The sequence below is a fragment of the Python bivittatus genome, unplaced genomic scaffold (genome assembly GCF_059951505.1).
Source record: "Python bivittatus isolate LINGU-HERP-01145 unplaced genomic scaffold, Pbiv_v1 ctg000060_np1212, whole genome shotgun sequence".
NCBI lineage: Eukaryota > Metazoa > Chordata > Lepidosauria > Squamata > Pythonidae > Python > Python bivittatus.
Genome location: NW_028277044.1, coordinates 11,510,004 through 11,536,986, shown reverse-complemented (window position 1 = coordinate 11,536,986; position 26,983 = coordinate 11,510,004). Strand labels below are relative to the sequence as shown.

Genomic DNA, 26,983 nt, shown 5'->3' with positions numbered 1-26,983 from the left:
GTAACCATTGGCAAGATATCAGACAGATTATTGTATTTAGCTCATGAGATTTTCTCTTTAATATCAGATGCCTTTTCCATAGTGCACTAAAGATAGGGAAGGTTGCAGGGAAGAAATAGAGAATACTAAAATAGTATTACAGGTAGTCCTCACCTAATAACCACAATTGGGACTGGAATCTTGGTCATTGAGTGAAGCAATTGTTAAGCGAGACGCCCTTGTGACTGCTTCATTCAATGACCAGAATCCAGACACTCCCGGTTGCGGTCATTAAGCAATCTCCTGGGCCGTTAAGCAGATGGAACGAAAGAGCTGTCTGCTGAAGGATTTCAGCTCAGTGCAGAACTGAAATCATCCCAGCAGGCAGCTCTTTGAGAGTGAAAGGGCTGCTTACCAGATGGTTTCAGTTCCATGTAGAGCTGAAATCCTCCTGGCAGGCAGTCCTTTCGCTCTCAAGTGTCCCTAAAGCGCACGGAAGGGTTTGCCCTCCCCTCCGTGGATGGAGGGGAAATCCTTGGTGGGGCTGGAAGAATGGAGCTCAAATATTCAAGATTCAAGCTCCATTCCTGCACACTGCCGCGTCCCCTTCGCTTGCAACCTTCCCTGCCAGCTTCCAATGGGGAGGCCAGAGGAGAAGATTGCAAATGGCAATCACATGATCATGGGGTGCTTAGCAACTGGTTGTAAATGCGAGCCAATTGCCAAGCGCCCAAAATGTGGCCATGTGACCAGAGGCGCGGCAGGACACTTTACGGTGGCCGAAGTGCTTCACGGGCTGTAAAGTACCCTTTCTGAGGCTGCCATAACTTCAAACTGTCATTAAATGAATGGTCGTTAAGCAAGGACCACCTGTATAACTATTGTTTTGAAAACAGCCAAAATTAAGTAAGTCTTGAAAGAGAAAACTGGTGTTTTATGGTTCGTAGCTGATAAAGGAAAGAGATGGTTTATAAAGCATGTATATTGAGTTTGAGGATCTGAAAATATGATTGACTTTCCTTTCCTTTTAACTTTCTAGAAGAAGGCAACATGAAATGTCTTTATTTTGAAATACAGTGGAACCTCGAGTTACGAATTTAATCCGTTCCGTGACTCTGGTTGCAACTCGAATTGGTCGCAACACGAGGCAAATTTTCCCATAAGGTTCAATGTAATTACTGTTAATCCGTTCTGGCGTCCGCGGACCATGCGTCAGGGGTGGAAAAACGGCCACGGACCACGCGGCAGGGCGAAAAAATGGCCGCGGACCACATGTCAGGGGCGGAAAATGGCCGCGGACCACGCGGGAGGGCGGAAAAACAGCCGCGGACCACGTGGAACGGGCGGAAAAATGGCCGTGGACCACGTGGAATGGGCAGAAAATGGCCACGGACCACGTGGCACAGGCGGAAAAATGGCCACGGACCACGTGGCACGGGCGGGAAAATGGCTGCGGGCCATGTGGAACGGGCGGAAAATGGCCGCAGATCCAGTTCGTAAGTCGAGGTGAGTTCGCAAGTCGAGGTAAATTTTTGGGGCCAGAGCTGGTTGTATCTCGAAAAATTCGTAAGTTCGTAACTAGAGGTACCACTGTATTGCATCTCAAGTGTAGAGAAAATACTAGATTATTAAATACTAGACTTTTTTAAAGTCTGTTTCTCAGCATTTTAGTAGCCCACTAGTGATTACTAGAGGCAGCACCAACCACACTTATCTTATACCAAACTAAATAAATGCTAATTGGATTGAAACTATCAAGTGCTCCTTAATTCATCCTCCCCATGGCAGAAGGAAAATTTTTGAGGACAGTGGCAAAGGGTTTTGTCTTGGGTTCACTTTTTTTCTACATTATTGTCATTTGTTTACACCAGCCTTTCCCAACCTGCTGCCATTGTTGGACTAGAACTACTATATCCTCAGTTAGCATAAGTGATAGGAGTTTATATAAAATAAATAAATTTGCATCCCACCCCTTTTCCAGATATGTAGTCAATGCTCTGGAGGACACCAGGTTGGGGGGATTTTATTTATAAAAAATAGATTGTGAGGGACAGTTAATATAGCAGAAGTCAGGATTAAAATTCAAGGGGACTGATAAAAAAATGAAAATATGTGCAACTACAAAAGAAAATGCAGAGGCAAATTAAGCAGTGTGTGTGTGTGTGTGTGTGTATCAATCAATCAAATATCATGAAGATACCATTACTAAAAAGAATTTCAGGATCATAACTGATCAGTCTAAAATTTCTGATTGTATTAGCAGAACGATATTTTCCAAATCCTAGGCACCTCCAAACAAGGACATTGCACCAGTTCAAAAAGGCCTGGGGCTGTGTGAAGAGATGATATTGTCTTCCTTTTAGTTTACAGTTCCTTCTCTTTAGAACAGAACAGCTCTATCACTTTTTTTCTCAATGGTTTTTGAGATATCACATTTTTCTATGACTCACAGAAGGAATTAGGAGCTAAGGTGAAGGTTAGATGTGTCTATGTGTAGACAGCATTTCAGAAAATAGATGAGGCTACATTAATCATGAGTAAAGTGCTCTCACCAGCTTGGAATCTACAAGGTCATCTTTTCAGACCATGGAAAATAATTATTTTAAAATATTTAAGGTTATTCGGTGCGTTGCTTGAGTGAATTAAATTGGCAGAGTGCATCATTCCTGACAGGCTGCATTTTAATTTCAGAAAAAATGCAAAGCACGTTGAAAATAAATTCTTAAAATCAGTCAAGAACGCAGTCACAAGTCACATTAAGGAGTTGATGCCTTAAACAGCATCTTTTTTTTCCAGTCTCCTATCAAAGGCTCAAAAACGTTGGGCTGCTTTAAATGCATAGCAGGGCATTCACATTAGATTGGAAGGACTTCTTCCTAATCACTTTCAAAGCGTAAACAGCCCTATTTGAAATATTTATAATTATTTAAATGAAATATTTGATCCATTTCAAAACTCTCTGGTTCTGGCAGTCCTAACAAATTTTAACACAAGGCTTGGCAAAAAGTTTGTCACTCGTAAGGAACAACAGAGACAGCTGTAAGAGAAGTTTCACACCAGAATGTTCATTTCTCTTTCTCTCTCTGAACGCAGCTTAGTTTCTTATATGATATCATGGCATATATGTTATTATACCACTTAAGTTAGCTGGTAGCAATTTATTGGGGTTGGTTTGCATGGCAGAATATACTTTTCCCCCCTGAACCACTGTTTGGAAAATAAAGTGTACTCCAATCACCCTAACCCTAATATAAATATTTAGCATGCCTTCCAATCCATTAAATAATGTAATGTCATACTGATAAGAGAGAACTGATACCACCAAATATCACTTGTTTATTATTATTGGAAACATCGCTCATGTGTGTTCCAGTTTCTGTGCATTTCTGTTTTAGTTCCAAATCTGCTCTTGGATAATACCATTTAAGAAGTAGTTCATATTTTGTAACACTGTATTTGCTGACATGGTTTTTTCCTAAATCTCTTTCTGTCTTGCTATGCCTCATGTTGTGAAAAAGGATACCATGATATGTAAGGAATGTAGCTTTTGCAAATAGGAAGACTAAAAGTATTTGTGGATAAAGCTATGTGCACATTTCTTCATGCCATAGTCCATGGGCCACTCCAGTTACCATTACCTTTTATAATCCTGTGTTTCCAGTTTGGCACTCTTGGATACAGGTAGTGTGCCTGCCTGTAGTACTTGAGTTTTTACATTTAAAAATAATGATATTATTTTAAAAAATGAAAGCTGGAACACTACAAAGCAAAGCAGAAGCATGTGGCAAAATTTTTATGCCCAAGAATATCTCTACCCCCAAATAAAGTTGGGTGACTGCAGTCCAGTGTTCTCTTTTGAATTATGCTCATCTGTCCTGAAAAAAAAAGACAAAGAAGTATGAATCATTTTGGAAAGAAGCTAGGCAGGCTTATGGAGCATTCTTGTATATTGGAAGGATGTGACTTGTAATGTCACATCCTTCCAGTATACAAGAGTGCCTAGGACAGGCTTTCAAAATTCCAAATATGCTTCATTGGTCCAAGAAGGCTGATGATCTCTTATACTGATAGATGCTACTCTACTGAAAGGCTACTTCAGTTAGGGCCATTTATATTAATAGCTCAATCGAAATTAGATGCTGTCTTTCATTGTTGGGTCCTAATGGAAGAAAGATAGTATGATAACAGGAAGAGAATGGACCAAGGAAAGTGGGGTGGATTATCTCAACTTATATAGTAATGGCAAAAAAATAGAGTAAGTAGATGAATTTGTGTACTTTGGTAGAAAGTTACTAAAGAAAGGAAAATGGATGGAAAAATTTTAAGATGTCCAGATGTCAGTGAAAAATAGATAATGGGGGATCTGTTGGATTGTTTGCCAAAAGAAGCAAAAATGTGTATAAAAGAATGCTTTGGCCCATTTTGATATATGACAGTGTCTGGTAAGTATTTCAGGGGAAATTATGAATTTAAGGAGAATGGGTTGCTTAAGAAGTGTGTGTGTGTGTGTGTGTGTGTGGTAAAACAAGAAAAGGGATCTATAATGAATGGGTTCTGAATGGATATGGAATATATGGAAAAGTGAGTGACCAGGATGAAAGAAATACACTGAGGTGATTTGGTCTTGTAGACAGAATGAATGAGGATTGAACTGCAAAACAAGTATACGAAGTAACAGTGAATGGAATGAGAGAAGGTGGAAGACTAAAAGAATCACAATTAGGTAGAATTAATGATATCTTCAGAAACATAGAGGTGAGAAGTTTAAAGAGGAGAAGATAATGCATTAATCAATGTATGGACATGATGGAAGCCAAGATGATTTTGAGGCATAGGAAGTATGGGAAAGTATAATAAATAGTGTTGGTATAAGCTAGATTTAGATATTATGACTATTAGCCTGAACAAGACTGAAGTACTTTGCCAGCCCATGCCAAATATCAACCCCATAGAACCAAAAATCACTGTTGACGACACCCAGCTGACTAATGTAAACAGCTTCAAATACTTGGAAGCACCATCTCAAGCAATGGGTCTTTGGACAAAGAAATTGACTCCAAGATCAGCAAGGCCACCCAGACACTGGGGCAGCTGCGTACTAGAGTGCTCAATCAACACAACATCTGTATCTCCACAGACCTGAAAGTCTACAGAGCTATGCTCCTATATGGATGTGAGTTCTGGACTCTGTACCAAAAGCTCATCAAACATCTGGAGACATTTCATATGTGCTTTCTCCGCTCCATCCTCACCATTCATTGGCAAGACCATGTCTCCAACCTGGAGGACTTGGATCGGGCGGAGTCCACCAGCATTGAGTCCCTGATTATCAGAGCCCAGATGCAGTGGGTGGGACACATCATCAGAATGGATGACCACTGTATACCTTGCCAGTTGCTTTAGAGTGTACTGGAGTCTGGGAAAAGACCTTGAGATCGACCCCACAAGTGCTACAAAGATGCTGTGAAAGAAACCCTACGCCACTAGTTCCAGCCAAGGGAACTAGAAGCTGCGGCTGCTGACAGAACCTGCTGGTGAGTCCTGTGCTATGAAGCCTCCGCCAGCTTTGAAGACAGGCGCAGCGAAAAACTGATAGAAAACCGTGAGCGGCATCACAGAATAATACTCACAGTTACTACAACAATGGACTTCCAGTGCCCCCATTGTGCTAGACTCTGCACTTCCAGACTGGGACTGCAGAGCCACCTCTGTGTCCACAGATGAACTGCACAATAGCGTGTCTTTTTTGAACCCAAATGCCCACCATACAGATGTTATTTTCTTATCTTATTCTTATCTCTTGCCTTTAAATGATTTTGCTTACTACTTCTTACTGCATTTCTGTGCTTTGCATAATATTTCTTATTCCAGAAGCGAATAGCAAGATGGTTATGTTCAAAACATTCTATGTTTGAACCATTTTGTGCACAGAACAGCTAGTCTCAGGCAATATTGGCAGAAACCAAAACACACTTATTCCAGGCAGAAGTACTTTGGGAAGAACAGCAGGTAAAGGCCAAGGACATCAGTGGCAACTCACGGTGGCTAAGGAAAAGTAGAGAAAGGGATCAGGGAGTGAGGAGGCAGTCAAATATGCTGTGCTTGAAGCCCTGGGCATCAGTGATGGCAATTAAGTGGAGAGAGAGAAAGGAAGGTGCTGGGAAGACTAGGGGGTGGATCAACACAGAGACCATGCAGACAAATGAGAAGGACAACTATGGCATTGAAAGATACTTCTGGAGTTGGTTTCTGCTAAATCCAGAATAACCAACATGTTTTGGATTTTAGTTCTGTTGAAGAGCAGCCAACCTGGAATAATTTGACAGAATCTCTAAAATGTTTTGTGTTTCTTTTACTCATTTTCTGATGCATGCACAGCCCAAGTATTTATGTACTTATATATTAATATGGAAGTGTTTGATTCCTAAGAAAGTAGAGTATGTTAATGTAATACTCTTAATTTCTATTTCATTTCTTCTTCTTTTTAGTAAAGTGACACAGTAGCCAGAAGGAGTGCTATTGTATATTTATATCTAGCTTCCAGTAGTTGTACTACTTTATTGTTATGCTTCCAACATTTATGACAGTTTCTTTATTCATCAAAATTCTTATTAATTACCAAATTCTATTAAGAAATGGGCTTGCCATCCTTTTTCTGGTAGATTTCTTGAAAATGATTGAAAGTTGAAGAAACATTATTCCACCATTATAAAAACAGTGTTGCTTGTTGTTGTTTAGTCGTTAAGTCGTGTCCGACTCTTCGTGACCCCATGAACCATATTGCGCCAGGCCTTCCTGTCCTTCACTGCCTCCCTGAGTTTGCTCAGTTTCATGCTCATTGCTTCAGGGATGCTATCTAACCATCTCATCCTCTGCCGTCCTCTTCTCCTTTTGCCTCCAATCTTTCCCAGCATCAGGGTCTTCTCCAAAGAGATCTCTCTTCGCATTAGGTGACCAAAGTATCTGAGCTTGAGCTTCATTATTGATCCTTCCAGTGAGCAATCAGGGTTGATTTCCTTTAAGATTGACTGGTTTGACCTCCTAGCAGTCCAGGGGACTCTCAAGAGTCTTCTCCAGCACCACAGTTCAAAGGCATCAATTCTTCGGCGCTCAGCCTTCTTTATGGTCCAGCTCTCACAGCCATACATTACTACTGGAAAAACTATAGCTTTGACTATGCGGATCTTTGTCGGCAAGGTGACATCTCTGCTTTTTAATATGCTATCTAGGCTTGCCATAGCTTTCCTCCCAAGGAGCAAGCGTCTTTTAATTTCATGGCTGCAGTCTCCGTCTGCGGTGATCTTGGAGCCCAAATAAATGAAGTCTGTTACTGCTTCCATTTCTACCCCTTCTATTTGCCAGGAAGTGTTGCTTATAGAATAGCAAATAATGCAAGTGTAGCATAAAATCATTATCAGACAAAGTGAAATGAAAACGTGAAGTGAAAAAGTGAAGTGAAAATGAAAGTATGAATAAAGCCAGTAATTACACATCACAGAGCTAGCAAATGTTATCCACAAAACGTTTGAAAGGGATGTTTCTCCTGCTTTTTAAGCACGAAAAATATCCCCTTTTCTCAGGTAATATCAGAATGTTTTAATCTTCTAAATTAATGTAGCATCAGTTATACATTGTATTGAATGATGGTACCCCCAAATTAATGGTGCAAAGGGAAAGCTCCTTACTTCATGTGTTATGATCATGCTCCCAAAATATGCCATGTTTGGTTTACCTCTTTGAGATATTTTAAGCTTTTATAGGATCCACGGTAGCAACATATCTAGTGTGGGACTTTCAATTAACGCTAAAGTTTCCCCAAGCAGGAATGCCTACTTAAAAGTATATTTCTAGCACCAGGTCTGACGTAAACGTAACGTAAACATGTCCATGAAATGTCAGTGTGAGTTAAGAAGGAACTGTGTTCTTATCTGGAAAAAAAGCAATTCACTCTTCAGTGTGGCTTCACCCTAGTTTGCAAGAAAGATGCTTATCTAGCTGCATCCCCTTAAATGTTTGGCCAGATTCTGTTGAGTTCAAGCCAGACATGTGGTGACAGAGCTCTTGGGGTGGATTTACAAGGGGGGAATAGTTCTGTAATGAAGCATTCATCCATTTTCCACATAAATGGCAGCCAAAATTTTAATAATAGCTACTTAGAAAAATATTAATATGCCATATAACACATACAGATTTAGCAAAATATGGGATGTGATGGCATAATTCAAATTTCTGTTAAAGATCAAGGGAAGTCTAACTAGAATATGTATTGTCCTCAGCGAAATGGATTCTATTTATTAATTACACAGATTCAAGAAATTACCTTTGGGGTGTTCTGGAGAAATCAAAGTCTGCCTTTTTTTTCCAGCATCAAGTTGGGGATTTTGAAAAAAAAAAATGTTCTAGTCATCACCTTTTGCTCTTTGTTGGATTTTCTACTTCTCTAATTACTTTTCATTGTATCAATAACCTGGAACGAAATGTAAATATTTGGTTAAACTTTTATAAAACAAAGCAGTGTCCCGCATCTTCAAATCAAGAAGGATGTAAAAATGTTGGCCCCAATGTTTTCCAAGTTTATTTAATTAATAATAGTCAACGAACAGCAAAATTAAATAAATAAATAAATCTCAGAACCTAAAAAAAAAATATTTAAAAACTGGAGAAAGAGGGCAGCTGAATATAAGATAAAATAGAAATAAAGTAAAATAGAAATACAGTAATAGAAAAGAGGGGGGAAACCCTTCATAATGTCACTACAGGTAGTCCCCAGTTTAAGAATGCATTCCATTCCCAAGGTCTGCCCTTAAATCGAATTTGTATATAAGCCAGAACTACATTATTGTATAATACTGTATGTAGTATTGTGTAATGAACTTGAACCATTGTGTATTTAACTTGAATCATTGTGTATTTAACTCGAATTTTGCTACAGTAGGCTCCGTTCTTAACTATGGGTCATCTGTAACCCGGGCATTCTCAATCTGGCAGCTACCTGTACTCCAGGATTAGACCCCTGTATGTTTTCTTATTGTAATCGCTGCAGATAGAAACTTAGCAACTCTATTGGTGATAGTACGGTCCCAATCTGCAAACAGAAAACAGATTGCCTTTCCCACATTTTGTTAGGAGGAGGTAAGGTAAGGTCTGCACATAAATTGGCTTAGAAAGGGCAGCAGAAGAATACCTACAATAGAGTTTAGCTTCATTCTAACCACAAGAGCAGCATATCTCACTAATAGATTTTCCTATGTCCCATAGTTTGGCTGGAAGCTAAAATAATATGACTCTATAGCAGTTGTTTTCAACCTTTGCATGACTGGCTGGGGAATTCTGGGAGTTGAAGTCCACACATCTTCAAGTTGTCAAGATTGAAAAACACTGCTGTAGAGGATTTTCAGGGTGAACTTTTTTCCATGGGCAAGTTGCTTCTTCTTGTAAGGGTGATCAAGCATTTTAAGACATAACACCCTTTTGCTCTCCTGAGTTTGGTTAACAAACCAGTGCTTAAATCACTGAACTTTGGGGTGACACTGGAGTGTTACTTGAGCAAGTGAGTCCCAGAATTAACCCTACTTGATAATTAAAATTATTTTCATTTAGTGAAGAATTTATTAACTATGTATCAGAATGGTGGCAGCTTATATAAATTGAAGATTTATAATAAAATTCTAATTACTAAATGAAAGTTGTACTTGGATTTTTTTGATTAAAAAGCAATTATATTTTGGTAAGATTTCATTACATACATTCATCTCAGAAAATATGTCATGGTGTTGAATAAAACTGATCATGAATTAGCTTAAAACTAATCATGAAATTCTCTACTCACTCTCTACTTCACAACATAAAACTTCTAGCACAGAAATGTAGTGCCTGAAAATATACCATGATTATTAATTTCTTCCTTAGCCTAAAGTTTCAAGCTGTAATTTTGTTCAGCTATTTTTTAAGTTGAGAAACTGAACGTTAATAATATAAAACAAAACATACCAAAATATATATGTTTTCTAAACAACTTAAAGAGATCTCTCTCTATTAAAACAATACTGAATGCGAGAATAAGATGCAGTTACTGCTCACCTGTTCAGACTGATAGTGGAATTCAAGGACAAATTTGGCTTACTTATTATCTTTTAGAGCTGAAGGATGTCTAATCTAAATTGGGGTGGTTAATCTGTGGGCTGCTCAGGGTCTCCCAGCACCACATTTGTGGCCTGAAATATCCTGAGATTAATTTTCAGTGGCATGCTTTGGGCCATGGGGAAGGTAGGTGGTTTTAAGGGTGGGAATGAAAGTGGTTGTCCTAAAAGATCTCCCACTGCCACATCCATCCCTAAGTCCATCCAGAAGCCATCAAGCAGCCACTCAAGGTTGAGTTACTGCTCAGTGAAATATTGCCCCTGTGCTCTTCATTACTCTCGAAATTCTTAACTGATGCTAAAAGTTGGTGCTTTGCTTCCCGTTGATTTCTTTTTAATTAGCAAAAATATAGGATAAGAGGTTTAATAAGCACCAAGGGAGAGGACTCTAGGCAGTATGATGTCTATCTCTGGCATTTCCTTTCAAAGGCCAGGGCCATACATCAAGAGGTAAGGATAGCCAGGAACAAGGAAAACAAGGATGATCACAGAGGTCAGGTCACTCTCTGTGATGAGTCTTTGTATCAGAGGCATGCAACTTGAGGCCCAAGGCCACATGTGACCCCTGAAAGCCTTGGATGTTTCTAGATGTTATTAAAGTTGATACTAAATTGTAATGTTTAATGTGAGAGAAGGAGGACGTACTCAGCTGTGAAATATCCAACTGGATGGTAGTATAACAACAAGTATTATATTAGTTGTATTGAAATCTACCTAAATTCATTCTGTTGAAAGTTAACTAAAAACAAATCAGATATGGAGATTTGCTGGTCCTAAGCACTACTTTCTGGAATGGGCCCCAAAGTGGGGTTCTCAACTTAGAAAAGTTGCAAATGTCTTCTGTTAAGTCTCTGATTCCTCTCTTGCCAGGGAATAAGTTAGGAATTCTAGTCAGTCAATCCTTTATTGTAGTCATTGTCTGACCAGAATTTTTTACAGTCGGTTGGAGTTACATCAGTTCTCTGCTATCTGCTCCTGGGCTTACTGCCAAAAGTAGCCAACAATTTCGGGGGGGGGGGGGTTCATTGATGGCCTCTAATGCAGGGGTACAGTTTCTGTACAGTAGTCCCAGCTCAGAGATCTCTGGATCAGGAGGACCTGTTGCTGGACTCTGCTCAGGGCCAAATCTGGATATTTTATGGTACTGTCAACTTTTTTCTTCTGTCTCTGATTCACTGTCCAAGCTGTTGCTGGTAATGAGGGACATTGTCATAATAGTTTAAAGGAACATTGCAGATTTTTTTTTAAAAAATGCTATGCCTGTGTACTTGTTTTTGTCTTTCACTATTACTAAAATTGAAGTAGTACCCAACCTTGCATACTTTAAATTGCAGTTTTATATTTATTTCCCCAGACAGCAGATCCCAGTGAACTTGCTTTTGAGTGAATATGCATTGGATTGTGCTGTTAGTTATCAAATTTATTTCTATAAATGGCAGATAATCTGTCTCTTTAAGACACCAGTTGCTTTTGATAATATTACACTACCTCTTTGTCAGCTATTTGAGATGGTCCAGGTCAGGAAACAGACATTGCAAGGATTAAAGGAATGCTACTAAATTGTTGTAGGATATAATTACAGAATCTTGAAAGCCTGCCAGAGTTTCAAGCAGCGGTTATTTTCTTTCTCACGCCACCTCTTTTCCAGGAATGAGTTCTCTTTTATTTCCTCTTAACGGCTCCTGCATACCCCTTATCAAGGTTATCTTCACCTTCCTCTATGCGAGTTGTATTGAGTTGTTTAATTCTGGAAGAAAAGATGAAGCCCTGAGGATACCTCGTGTTATTCAGCTTTCTGCACTTTCCCCCCTTCTGTTCCTCTTAGCACACTTTCTTTGCTTGCCCAGCAAACATTTGCAGGTTTCCTGGGTCATAGTAGTTATACTAAGGAATAAGTATGTGGAAGTGATGAGTAAATAAAGTAAGTGATTATCTGGACCCCTTCCAGTCAGGTTTCAGGCCTGGCTATGGAACAGAAACGGCATTGGTGGCACTTATGGAGGATCTCTGGCAGGGGCAGGATGGTGGAAGTGCGACCATCCTCGCTCTCCTTGATCTCTCAGCGGCTTTCAATACCGTCGACCATGGTATCCTGTTGGGACGACTCAGGGAATTGAAGGTGGGCGGCACGGTCTTGTGCTGGTTCGCCTCCTTTCTTTAGGCCCGATCCCAATCGGTGGTGATAGGGAGTGAGAGGTCCCATCCTCGGCCCCTCCTTTGTGGGGTGCCGCAGGGTTCGGTTCTCTCTCCGCTCCTTTTCAACATCTACATGAAACCACTGGGTGAGATCATCCACCATCATGGGATGAGGTATCATCAATATGCTGATGATACTCAATTATACATCTCCATCCCAGGTGAGGTAAGTGATGCCATGACCGCCCTTTCACAGTGCCTGGAGGCTGTAAGGGTCTGGATGGGGAACAACAGGCTTCAGCTGAACCCTGGTAAGGTGGAGTGGCTGTGGGTCAATGGCTCCTCTGAATCCGAGACTTTGTCATCTTTAGTGCTGGATGAGGTAGCACTGCCCCAGACAGACCCAGTGCGTAATTTGGGGGTCCTCCTGGACTCACAGCTCCTGCTCAAAGAGCAGGTGGCAGCCGTGGTCAGGAGGACCTTTGCACAACTTCGGGTTGTGCATCAGTTACACCCTTTCTTTGATCGGGATACCCTTTGAACAGTCGCTCATGCCCTTGTTATCTCCCAGATAGACTACTGCAATGCGCTCTACATGGGGCTACCCTTGAAGAGTATCTGGAAGCCACAGCTGGTCCAGAATGCGGCTGCACAGGCTATTTTTGGAGCCCCAAGAAGGACCCATATAACACCGTTGCTCCGCGAGCTGCATTGGGTACCAATTTGCTTCCGGGTCCAATTCAAGGTGTTGGTTATCACCTTTAAAGCCCTACATGGCATGGGACCAGGTTACCTGAGGCACCGCCTCTTCCCCATGATTTCAACCCGTCCCACCCGATCACACAGAGAGGGCATGCTCCGGACCCTCTCGCTAAAAGACCTCCGACTAGCGGGGTCCAGAAGACGGGCCTTCTCTGCTGTAGCCCCTACCCTTTGGAATATCTTGCCCTCGGAGGTGAGATTGGCCCCCTCACTCCTGGCCTTCCGAAGGGATTTGAAGACCTGGCTCTGCCATCTGGCCTGGGGTGGGGAGGGAAGACATCAGGTGTGGGGTTGGCTAGCCCCTTAGAGCCCTGGCGTTTGCTGCTCTGAACCATCAGCCTCCTAGACTTTTTTAGTAATTTTTTTATATAGCTCTAAATTTTATGTAATTGTATTTTTATTTATTGTTTTAATCAGTTGTAAGCTTCCCAGAGTCCCCCATTAAAGGGAGATGGGCGGGGATAAATTTAATAAATAAATAAATAAAATATTTAGAGTAACAAGGATTGCAGTAAATTAGAGCAAAATATATTGTTCTACTTGTATGTTTCATTGCTCAGTTTCAAACATTCATTGATTAAAAAAAACTCTTTTGCATAGGTTTAGTATAAAATAAGACTGTTTGAAACAAAAGGAAAAGACATGTAAAACAAGTGTGATGGAACACCTAATTTGGAAGGTTTGTGGAATAAGCCCTGGATTAGATGTTTGTTCATAAACCAGGTTTGTGTATTTAATTAAATTTGTGTGAAGATATTTTTGCAAATAGATTTATTTTCTCTCACATTAGAAAATAATTTGGTAATCTGTAGAATTTGTAGTTCTTGATAAACTTCCCTTTAAGATAAGTATTGTAGTACCTTCAACCTACTTGCAGGGTAGGTATAAGAAGACCCCAGCAGCACAGCTTGAATCCTTGTAGAACATCTCAGGTGGAAGAAGCTATTTACTGTGTGTTGTAGTCACTTATCCCTACTCTCTAGAATAAAATTTATTGGTGTACTGCTACAGAAGCATAGCTGGGCCTCACCCAGTGACATTATTTGCTGCTGCTTCTCAGATTCTGAGAATTGTTTGAAAATGTATATGGCCATTTATCTTACATATGAATTCTGGGCAGCTATTAATGAAACACCCAATATAATAAAACCTCTATAAACCCAACAAAAACAAGGTTCTATATAACAGGCTCACCACACAAAACAGGCCTATATTGGGCTCATCTAATACCCCAGCCCAGCACCTGGGGGAAAATCCAGGTCTTTGTGATCTTCCAGAAGACCAAGGCAGTTGGGACCATTATGTAACATTGCAAGTTTTATTGATTTGTTTGAGTGATTGTTAGCACCACAATATTCTGACTCTCAGTTGTTTACAAGGATAAAGTATTAATAGTGCAGCAGTATACTAAAATAAGACTATAAAAAAGCATCATTCATTTAAAGTCAAAGACCTTCAATGTAATAGCGACAAGGAAGCTAAGAATCAAAGAATTAGTAGCTACAACAATAAACTGTGCAGGAGATGAAAGGTGTTTTTTCTGTGCAAATTCTGTGTAAATAGATGGGTGGTGGGTCATAAGATGAGTTTATTTGCTAACTCTTGAATATGATTGCTTGTATGATAGCTAAGGTATTTAAGAATTGCTGAAACCATAAAGTTCAAGAAAGTATTATTTACATTTTTCTATATCATAAACAGTAAAAAACAAGTGTGACGGGGAATAGCTTTTGTAGTATGAAGTATCTTTGCTCCAAAATAGATGCCGTAAAGAAACATGTAGATTAAGAAACTAAGTTCCTTCTTTACTTCTGCTTTTTATTGCCTCAGAAATACTGTAAAGTCTGAGTGTCAGAAACTATTTAAGACTAATACATCAAAGCTGAATGTGATGTAAATTGAATCAGATTTATTGTTGCATATAAATAGGATATACACATTCCTTGTAGCTGTGACCTGTTGAGAAAGAGAGATCACCGATGTGCTGATTCCTGGCGACTGCCTGGACAAGTCCCTGCAGTTTTCTTGGCAACGTTTTCAGAAGTGGTTTGCTATTGCCTTCTTCCTAGGGCTAAGAGAGAGTGACTGGCCCAACGTCACCCAGCTGGCTTTGTGCCTAAGGCAGGACTAGAACTCACAGTCTCCTGGTTTCTAGCCTAGTGCCTTAACCACTAGACCAAAGTGGCTCTTTGAATGAAGGATTATAAGAGTTGAAATCCAACATGTCTGAATGCGATCAGATGGGGAAAACTGATAGGCAGATTACTATAAATTTAAACTTTCAAATAAGGAATTATTCCAACTTGTATGTTATTATATTATGCAATATGAATATGGAAAGCAGAGTGATAAAATGATTTAATGCTGTTTTAGTAGGTGGACGTATATGTATTTATATCACAAATTATCAAATAGGATAACATTCATCGCAGGCGTGACATCTTTCATTGTACTGTAATGGTGACTTTATCTAATGCTTCAAGTTCAGCCTGTTCTCCTGTACATATATTAACATATGTATGCAAAAGGAACTGTGTTGTTTGTCCAAAGTATTCATGAGCGTTTTATAAGTTGGGCTGAGTGAGCTAGTTGGGTCTTCATTTGCAAGTGCCAGTCCAGCCCAACTCGAACTGAATCAATTCAGAATGATTGAAGAAGTGAATGATAGTAAAAACCATATAGCATTATAAACAGGACTTTTTCCAAAGTTGCCTAGGATTTGGAAGTTTAATATTACATCTAATTCAGTATTAGTTTCTGACAAGCCATTTCTGTACTACTGAACAGTAGTAATGATCTAGAGGTAGCAGCTTGATTTGCTAGCAAGCGGATCTGCTGTCAGCTCCTGTGTAAGTATACTATTTACAGGGTGACTCAAGGTTGGAGGAGGAGGAGGAGGAGAAGGCAAAAGAGCTGCTTTGCAGCTGTTCCCAGCACTCCCCCCTTAGAAGGCATCAACAGCAATGGCACACTTTTTGCGGCTTATTTCACCATAGCTCAACTGAGAAAAGACTGGTGGGAGGGATCAAGAAGTAATTAGAGGATGTTTGCATAGTTGCCTAGTAACCAGGCAAGTGGTTCAGGTTTATTTTCACCTTCCCAGCCTCTCCAGAATTAACTCTTTCTCAGCACTGGAAAAGCGTTGCACCACCATTTCAGACATCTACCAATTTATGCAGAAGTTGTAGGAGTACTGTTATAATGTTTAGTCAAACACACTTATATAGCCCTTTTTCAGTGCAGGAGGGCTGAGCTGGAAGAGCTGTGGCTGTTTATGTTACAGTATGTATAGTTGAGGAACAGGTTTTAATAAACATTTTGGGTGCTCTTCCATCTTTCTCAGCTTTTAGATGTGCATCAACTTTGATTATTTCACATGGTAGAGGACTTGAATTTCATATTTGTGTCCTCTAGATATACATTTAGATGCTATCAAATAAAACAGTAATGCTCAGCCATGTAAGAAACTGTTGCTTACCTGGTATTTTCGAAGGCAGTGAGGGAAGTAGACTCTGCTCTTACCCTTTCTCCTCCAAATATATATAATTGCACTAGCAGTAATTGATGGACCTGTTTTCATGAATAATAGCCTACTTGTATAGTTCTCAAGTAAATGTAGCTGTCTTGTTGGATATAACAATTTCCTTAGACAGAAGAAATGAAAAAAAATTATCCTAAAAATATTTTTAATTAAGACAACTTTAGGGATGCATTCAAGTGATTATATTACCTAATTATAATTTCTGAAACCTCTACATGCAGTCAGTTAGCTTTTATGAGACTTTTATAGAATAAGCCACTGAATCATAAGGATTGGGTTATATTAAGTAATAAATTTGTAATGCTAGGAATGTAGATGATGACAAAATTTGAAATACTCATGCAGAATCAAGACCATCTATTAGGGCATATCTAAATAACTGTGTGTGTGTGTGTGTGTGTACTGTTATTTAGATACGACATAGAGGTAGAACAAATCAAAAATTGTGTGATAAAATGGATGCAAAACAAAACAGTCACAATATGACAATGGGGAGAGTTGTGGAACAAATCTATAAAATTCACCCCAAGTTAAACTTAAGAAAAAATAGTACAAAATGTTGTATAGATGGCATGCAACTCCATCATTAATTGCCAAGATAGACAATCATATATAATAAATGCTAGAATGCCATGATACAGAAAGAACAATTTACCATTATGTGGTGGGCATGTAAAAAAACTGAAAAGTTCTGAAAAGAAATAGCGCAATTCAGAGAATTTTAGAAACCAAATTTGAATTGAAACCACATTCTTTTTCTACTAGGCATAATTCCAAGACATGTCAAGAAAAAAAATCACAGTTTACTAAGATACATGGTCATGGCTACAAGGATAAATTTAGCACAACATTGGAAAAGAGATATGTTACTGATGATATCAGATTGGGAAGTTAAAATAGGAGAACATGCAGCAATGGCAAAACTAACAGCATAACACAATAGAAGTTTGAATTCAAGCAAGAATGGGTTCTATATATATTATATATTATGCAACTAGGCAAATTTAAACATTTAGAGTGTGGCTTTTAAGTGGAAAATAATTCACCAAAGAACTGAAGTCAGAAATATATGAGTATTTTAAATGTTTGTAAATATTGTATATCAGTCAGAGGACACCAAAGAGGAAGTTAGAAACTAAACATTCACCTATAATGCTTTTGGTAGTTTGCTCCTCCTGCTCCTTCTTTCTCTTCCTCTTCTCCTTTAGGTGATTTATCTTTAACTAATAAAATAATTGAGATATTCGCATTTGGCTCAGAGATTTGAAATGACCTTTAAAATCCTTTTCCTTTTTGTTAATAATTTAATGTATTCTGTTTTTTATAGTTAATTCTTCCTCAAGGATATACTGAGCACTAACTGTATAATTTTTGCAACTTCTGTATCCACTTACTGATATTGTATCTTTGTATCAATTCCTTTTTTTCCTTTTGTTTTAATGAAAAAAAGAAATGTAGATGATGGGGACTTCCAGATACTGATTCATGAAAGTCTGTTCCTGATCATGTTTGCAGGCACTCAGAATTTGGCCAAGTTTCATTCATTAACAATAGACAATCGAAATCAGTTGATGTTGTGCACAGAATAGCTATGCACAAAATTGAGACCCAATTATGTTTAACTGACTTCCCTCAACCCCCAGTGCAGGCCAGAATAATCTGTGATCTACTGCAGGATAATTAGAGCTATTGAATAATCTAAGACCTACACCAAAGTTTAATAGAACTTAGTTTTATTAAAGAGATGATTTATTAGTAATGTACCCTGTTGATACTCACATATAACTCAGTCTTCCTTCAGGGTACAGGAGAGTTCTTGAGAGGTTAGAGCTATGGTGGTACATCTGCAGCCTTAAAAACCTTTTGTACGTTGGTCAGGCTGGCAATTATTAGAAGTCACCCAACTGCTCTTTATATTACAGGACTTTTATAAATTTTAGCAAATTATTTAGCTTGCAGACAATAACCTATTTTTTTACAGACCTTGGTATTCCTGTTATCTCTTTCTTGGCAGCCTAGATTCTACCTATCAGTTCTGATCTTTAGCTTTTTGCTTGTCGCCATTTCTTGACACCGTTCCTTTCTTTACAACTTTTATCTCACTGCTGCCCATTCTTTGATCTCCTGAAGAATTTTCTCATTCTTCATTCATGCTCCAAATGCTTACATTGCATTTAAGTTGTAATCAATACATATGGATGTTGTGATACAAATATACAAACCTTCAAAAATAAATAATATCTGATTACAGAAATTACAGTAAACAAAATATCTATATAAATATAATGATTAAGCTTGATGGGTACTGGAAATGCCTAGAGTTCTTGTATAAAATTAAATATTGGATATCTAATTATTATACTATCTTCATGTGACTTGGTAAAAATGGTAGGTGAGATTGGATAGAGAAACAAGTCTTTATCTTGTTCTCAGAATTAGAGATGGGAGAAAGAAAAGGAACATCCAGTGTTATTTATTGACAGTGGTACAGATATATTGATTATTCTACCCATACGATAGATTGGTATATAAGTTTAGAGGTCAGAATCTAGGGTGGTATCCATAGAGGCTTTGTAACAGAAGTCTCTTAAGATTGGCAGGAAGTATAAGAATAATTAGAAACAAATTCTCATTCTTCCACCTTTCTCATACTGCACCTTGACTTTGCTATCTAATCTGCTTATTTTTCCTTTTCAAATAGGTTACTGTTTGAGGTACTCCACCAAAGGCTAGAATTTAATACTGAAAATGAGTCCAGCACGACTAGCATAGTGTTTATTCTCATGTCAGAGTATGGGAGATTGCAGCCTAAGTTTCTGGTTTGGGCAACTTTTTCATATTCTGAACTGGGATTTTGTATGCCTGTGCCTTTGGGTGGGTTTGCTTTGTGCATAAAAGGATATTAAACACATTTTAGGATTTAGGTTTTTTGTGGTTTCCTTTTTCATAATGGCAGGAAACATTGTTCTCAAGGGATTCTAGAGATCTCAGAAAAAGGAGGTTGGGGGTTGTGTGTATCCCTTGGGATCCAAAGATTGCCCTTCTGGTTAGGTATACTTGGGAGACCCAAAGAGGGTTAATTTTTATTTATTTATTTATTTTCTATTTTTTTATTCCATTTGGGGGCCACCCAACTCCAGACTGACTCTGGGTGGATAGAGTAGGTTAACACTTAGAAGCCGGATGAGCAGACTGATAACAGGATTTGCTGAATTGGGACTTGTTTTAGAGTTGACATAAATTCAATGGAACACAAATGTTAACTCAAAAATAGTTAATGAACATAACTGCCTATTAATAAATGTTCTATTCCATAGGACTTTGCCCCAGTTTTTATTGTCAGGGTTTAGTATATGATATGTTGTTCACTCTTAAACTCCACAGAATTGTATTCTCATCTAGTTTCTTAGTTTTTAGATTGTTGGTTGCTGTGAAACTTTCAGTTTGAAACAGAGTTCAGAGCAGGAAAGTTTTAAAGCCTTGTTCATACCTGCTGCTTCTTTTGCTATGAAGTGTTTTTGTTTTTTTTTATCCACACTCAGTTGTGACTGATTCTGCGGCGACTGCCTGGACAAGTCCCTGCAGTTTTCAAGGCAAGGTGTTTCGGAAGTGGTTTGCCATTGCCTCCTTCCTAGAGCGGAGCCCAGCTGGCGAGCACAGGAGGCAGGGTTTCCGTTGCTTCGCACCTTTTTCGGGTGTGCGCAGCTTCTGCGTTACTGGCAACTGGCCCCATCTCCCGTGCAAGGCGCAGCCAGCGTTTTTCCTCCCACTGGGGTGAGAGTACCCATTTATCTACTCACAGAAGTTTTCAAGCTGCTGGGTTGGCAGAAGCTGGGGAGGAGACAGGAGCTCACTCTGCCACACGGAGCTGGACCCGAACCGCTGAAGTGTTGACCATTTCTGGCCAGCAACTTTCAGCATCATTAAGCTGCTGCGCCACCGCGTCCCCTGCTATGAAGTGTACCCACCAATAGTACTTCACAACTGCTCAGGAGCAAACCAAACATCTTGACTCAAACCTGCCAGTGAAATCAATAGTTCAGTCTTCAAACAGACTGTGAAGAAATTATAGTCTGCCTTTCCTTCAGGAGCTCAAGGTAATAAGCATACTGCTCCTTCCTCCCATTTTTCCCACAACAACAATTCTGTGAGATCGTTTCAGGTGACTGGCACAAAGTAGGTCTTGTGGCTGAATGTCTTGAGCAGGTCAACCAGACCGTGATTGAGGCTTGCAGCAAGCATTGGGCAGTGTTGATAATGGAAGAAAAATTTCACTTTAAAAAATGACAAGATAAATTGAATTTGGATTAATCAAAATTTTATATATATATATAGGCAGTGAAAAGCCAATATATATATATTACAGTGAGAAACATAATATAACAGAAGTTCTGACCTGGCATTTAAAACATCTGACCTCATCAGCTGGAAAATACTATTTTCATTTGTTAAAATTTAGCCCACAAGTGAATGGGGCAGATTTCAAAACTTGGAAAAAAGCAGGGTTTTCAGTTTAAAGAACCATTAGAAGAAGATCTAGAACCAGAACTGATGGCTCAGGGGGCAGATGTGTGCTGTGACTTTGTGGAAAAGCCGTTGCTAGGTTCTTGTGTCCTCAGCAGATTATTCAAAGAGAGGGAAAGGTAATAAATGCTACTTCCTCTGACATTTAGGCTTCTGTACCAGTCTGATTAGTGAAAGTTGGAATGATTCCATGCAGATGAATGGAGTTTACATCAGAACATAAGGGAGAAGTCAGAGGAGGGTTAGCATACACTCTTATCTCTAACTTATTTTCATGCTTAGTGCACACCTCTGCAGTGATACTAATTCTATGAAAAGAAGGCCTTCCTTTTCCCAGCAATCTGTAATTAGAGAAGAGAGATATGCTGTAATCTCTCTTCTCTAGTAGCTGCTATTTACAGAAAAAATACACGTTCATGAGATTAAGCATTGCATCTCATTTGTACTCTTGTGGCAAATGAGAAGGGAACCAATACACACACACACACACACATGCGCACAAAGACACAAACATGCATATCAGCAGCAGCTGGGCCATCTCCACTGTATCTTGCTTTATCTTTAGTTCTGCAGAGTAAATGCTCTGTTACTTTCTCTAATAATTTAATTGCTAGGTTTGGGTGACTGCAGTAATAATAGTGGAATCATAATAAAAGAGAAAGTGAGACAAGAGAAAGGTAGGCTAAGGCTTAAACCCACAGAAATCATTTATGACCATTTGGTTAGGCTGTAGACTGCTATAAAATAAATCCACAGCTATAACACCCAAATTTTTATCCATCGGAGGCACATATTGGGGTAGGAATGAATGGGAAACTTCCAGTACCTCATTATACCATGTTTGCTGCATAGATAAACTGATCTGAATGGCACTATTATATTACTTCTCTGAAGTTACGGACTATGAAATTCAATCTCAGCTTTTCTTAATGAACGTTCTGAAACTTTTTTTAGGCTTAGTGAAGAAAGAAGGGACATAGTGTACTTTTGACTAGCCGGGAGGCCAGGGGAATACATTTTTTCAGTACCTGCAGAAAATATTGAGGAAAGAAAAGAAAAATAGCTTACGTTGTTTGTTGAAGCTGAATATGCCTGTTATGAAATCAGCATTTTGTTGGGGGGGGGGAATCCAATTTAAAAAATAGGCTAATTGAAATTATACAAGTTGCTTCTTGGAATTTAACACATTTCACTCAAATTAAGATGCATAAATGTCACTTCATCCGTTAGTACAGAACATCATGGGAGTTGTTATTCCTCTCTTTGTGCCTAACGTTACATAGATAAGGCAGCTTCTCTTTAGATGCCAAGTTCTGGGGTACCATCAAAGGGGGAAAATACTCCAGTTGATCATTATGGGCCATAGCAAAATGAACATCTCTGTTATTGTTACTCCTTTTTATTGCAAGTACCATTAGTGAGCAGCAAGCTTCATTTGATTATTTTTCAAGAAAGCATTCAAGAGCAAGCTTGGAAGATTCTCTTCCCATCTTTCCATTCAGAGGCATCCATGGAGGGGAGTCAAAAAAGACAGGATCAAACCCTGCCTCTTTTTTATGGGCAAACACACCAGCAGACACCTTTGCTTCTTTCCTGCTGCAATGATAAGAATGATAGCAGGTCTTTTAGGCCTCTTCCTTAACACCTGGAGGCTCGTAAGAATATATGAGTGCTGTTTTTTTTAATCTACCAGGACCCCTGGTTATTGACCTGATAAAACTCCCTTGCAGGTTTCAAGTAAGACGGGAAGCTGTTGAGCATGCTCAGATAAGTCATGACCTTAACGATGAGGCTCATCTTGCTACTGATTCTCCTTATTGTTTAGCAATTGGTGGATAACTGGTGAGGAGTAAATTAGATCTAAACTTTGAAATAGATTTGGCCTTTGCATATCACTAGCCTAAGATTTTTAAGTATTATCGTTATTCACTCTAATGACAAAATTATACATATCTTTGGGAATCTGAAATTAAGGCCATGTGATGGCTATTCCATGTGACAATCTGTTCAAATGGTTTACTATGCGCATTTCTTTTTTACTAATCCATATTATACATGATCCATTTGTACACTTCCAAATAGCAACCCAAGTTAGGAGTGAGGGGGCTAGATGAAAATAAAGCCAAGGAGAAATTTATATATGAAATGACAAACTGGAATAAATATTCCAGATTCTTTCTTTTTTTTTCACCTGAGCAGAAGCAGTTGAATAATGTAGAAGGCAGATATACAAACCAAGGTGCACTTAGGCAAATGTAATAAATTGATTATTCCCTTCATCTTGCATTCACATTCATGCTCCTCCTCTATTTTGTTGGAGTTCCTTTTTGGACTCCTACAAAAATCTGTTTGCAAGCCTGTGTCTGCTAAATTATCAATATATGTGCAGGAATGAAATGGAGAAAAAAAGCAAGAAAGAAAAAGAAGTACAATAGCTAAATATGTTGTTTCTTTAAGTGCCAAGAGAACATTTTCTGTGAAATACAAAAATTGGAAACAACAAATCTATGCCATAACTGGTATTGAAGAAAGCTCAAGATTCTCTGTTGGGCAAAAGAAAGAACAGAAGAGTCAGAAGCTTTAACGTGGGAGAAAACTATGAATATATATTTGCAGAAGTAGGAATAGAGACTGAGTTTAAAATAATACTGTGAAAAAAGTGTGCAGGTTTTTGTTGCTATGATCATACAGGTATTGGAAAGAATAGAGATGATTCAAATGGGAAAAAATGAATGATAGTATAACACATAATGTTAAAAGAATAAATAACAGATTTAGGGGCAGAGTGTCAATGCCTACATCTGTTTAAGTATCACACTTATTTTGTATCTCCATTTTAAAAGGTAACTTTAAAAAACTCCTAAGAATTTTTCTGAACTAAAGTACAAACAATTCAGGATTCAGTGGCCTACAAAAAACTTTGCTTACATTATCTATCTGAAATTGCTTTATTGGATTAAACGTTTCTAAATATTAAATCTGTTTATCAATAGCTCAGTCTGCTCAAGCTTATGATATACCTATTTTCATTCAGAAATCTTTTACTTGAAACAGATGATAAAGGTCATGTGTTATATCAACATTACAGAACATTTTTTTTCTCTGTCTCAATCCTTTCTTTATGAAAAGGTCACATTAAAGAATGTAGCACATTCTGCGCTGTCTAGAGTACTAGATCATTTGTTTATTGATCTGGAATTTCTTTAGGGTGAGTCAAACATTGAAAGTAATAGAATCTAAAAAGCTTTGTGCGATGAAAGAAGAATGAACGTCCTTATTCCAAGTGCCTGTTAAGGAAAAGAGAGGGAATGAGGAACGGTGGAGGCTGCAGATAACAACCAGATACAAAAATATTAAATGCTTTGGCTGAAAACACAGTTGCAGGACAGTAAACAGAACTAAATACTGAAAATTACATCTGAGCAAATAGACATAGGATTTTACTGTGAATCCTTAAAACCTCGGTGTCAGCACTGAAGCCTGCCAAGTTTATATAGGCAGTTTACAATTAAGTTGTCAACAGTTTTATTTGAAAATGGAAATTTATGCTTTTAAAAACAAAAAACAAAAAGGGTTGGAAGGAGAGTTAAAATATGCTAACTCACAGACTATTATAGTGAGGGAAAAACCTAGAATCTCTTTTATGGCTATTGTTGCAAGCAAAACTTTTTTTTAAGAAATATATATGTGTGTATAATTTAAACTTAGAAATCAGTTGTACCTTTCCATCCTCAATAAGAGTGAGTGTTACTGTATGATTAAAAAAATATCACACAGTTTGCTGGTCCATTGATATAGTCAAGCTGATTTATTTATTTATTTATTTTACATTTCTTAAAGGGAAAATAGCTATGCGGTAGCTGAAGAACTAAATGGAAGTGTAGAGTATACAGCTAGCTTACCTGATGTCTTCCTGCCCACTTCTTTTCAACTAACTCAGTGTTTCTCAACCTCTGCAACTTTAAGCCATGTGGACTTCAACTCCCAGAATTCCCCCAGCCAGCATGGGAGTTGAAATTCTGGAAGTTGAAGTCTGCACAGCTTAAAATTGCAGAAGCTGAGAAACACTGAACTAACTCATTCAGCTATAAAGTAAAGCAGAGACAACCATAGAGTCAATCCTTCAGTACTCTGGCATTCAGCTAAAAATAGACTGTGTTACAGGAAAGCATGATTTTGTTATCTACTCATCCATATGTGAGAAGACAAGATAACTTGAATTTGAAATGGATTTTTTAATTAATTTTTTAATATAGTTTTTCATTTTAGCATATAATATATAAGCTTTGTTCTTCCATACAGCAAAGAGCTCCAGGAAAGGTTTTATTGGATGCAGTCTGCAACCATCTGAATCTTGTTGAAGGTGATTATTTTGGCCTTGAGTTTCTGGATCATAAGAAGGTCATGGTATGTAAAGATATTTTGCCTAAGTCATCTCTCCCATGATATCATTTTATGACCTTTTCATGCTCTTAAAAGCTTGCCACTTCCTGTCTGCCTGCATTAAAATATTTTATAGCTTTCTCACTTGAAAGCAAAGCAGATGAGTGTGAGTACACATTCTTGTATGTTTCCCAGCTACATGATGATGATGTAAGTTGTATACAAAATGTATGAAAATTTCAGCTTTCCATCCATCACCACACAATGTGCAATGTGCTTGGCCACAAATAAGACATATACACAGTAGTAGAACAGAAACATACTGTTGTAGATAGACTACGGAACTTCTGTTTTGCTAAAATATGTAAATGTTTGTGTGCACATATGTATGCACAAATGTATTAGACAGGTTTTTTTATTATTATTTGAAGAACAAAACTCCAGTCTTGATGGAAAGATAGTTAATTGTGGACTGAGTGATTGCTGCTCAATTCATTGTGTTAAATTATGAAAATAACATGTGTGACTGATGTGGTCCATCCTTTTCTTCATCTCTTCTGCTGGAAACAAATCTGTTGTATCTTGGCAACTACTCTGTATATTAACCTTTTCTAATGGAGAATCACTTATTACTGTAGAGGAGAGTAGTCTGAGCTGTTTTCTTTCTGAGTTTATAATCTATGTGCCAGAAATAACATTATAAAGCCACCTACTCCTGTGCTGGGTACCCAGGCAATTGTAACTGGGCTGTATTTTAGTTATTCTTTTCAGAAATTTGGCAGTGCACACATTTTTCAGGCTGCCAAGTGAGAAGTTCAAAAACATAGAATTAATAAAATGCCAAGAAACACCAAGATCCATTAAAAAAAAAAGTCTAAAAACTCTGTTTTTCCACAGGTGGATGGATATAAATGACTAAAGCATAGAAGTTTTTATTGGCTAACAAAAAACAATTTTAAATTAATTGTTTTTTTCCCCAAAATCTATCCTGAAGGAATTATTTTTAAATGTTCACATGCATATATAGGAGACCTTGAAATGAAAATGCCATTGTGATATTTGAAGTCTTTAATAATCAAAATACATAGATGGGGCCAGAATTTAAACACAATATTTTAATTTTTTTCTCTTAGTTTGTGGGTCCTGAGGCTATTCTTCTGGAATGAGGATATGTTTTTATCTTGGTATAACAAAGAACTGTTCAAGTTTAGCCTGAACAAATGTATGATTCTTTCAAAACCTCTTGTTCAGGACAAAATGAGGTTTTTTGGGGGGTTTTTTGGTGAGAAAAAAGTTTGCCCCTTTACTATCTAGGAGTAAAATACATCTAACTCAATAGAAAATGTGTGTGTGTGTGTGTAGGTTGTATCCAAGCATACATTAGCATGAATGCAATATACAGTAGTGCTTAAGTTTGTGAACCCTTTTGAATTTTTAATATTTCTGCATAAATATGACCTAAAACATGATCTGTACTTCACACAAGTCCTAAAACTAAAGCATACCCAATTAAACAAAT

The 26,983-nt window shown here is 38.2% G+C and overlaps 1 protein-coding gene across 5 annotated transcripts in view; it reads left to right on the top strand.

Moving 5' to 3' along the window:
- Positions 1-26,983, top strand: part of FARP1 (FERM, ARH/RhoGEF and pleckstrin domain protein 1) — a 152,245-nt gene that overhangs the window by 58,458 nt on the left and 66,804 nt on the right. For all 5 annotated transcript variants that reach the window (XR_015795393.1, XM_088136503.1, XM_088136500.1 and 2 more), the window contains exon 3: positions 25,384-25,488. Coding sequence is in view for 4 of the 5 variants with exons in the window: in XM_088136503.1 (XP_087992629.1) it covers positions 25,384-25,488 (105 nt within the window). In the remaining variant the exon portion in view is untranslated. The remainder of the gene's footprint in view (positions 1-25,383; positions 25,489-26,983) is intronic.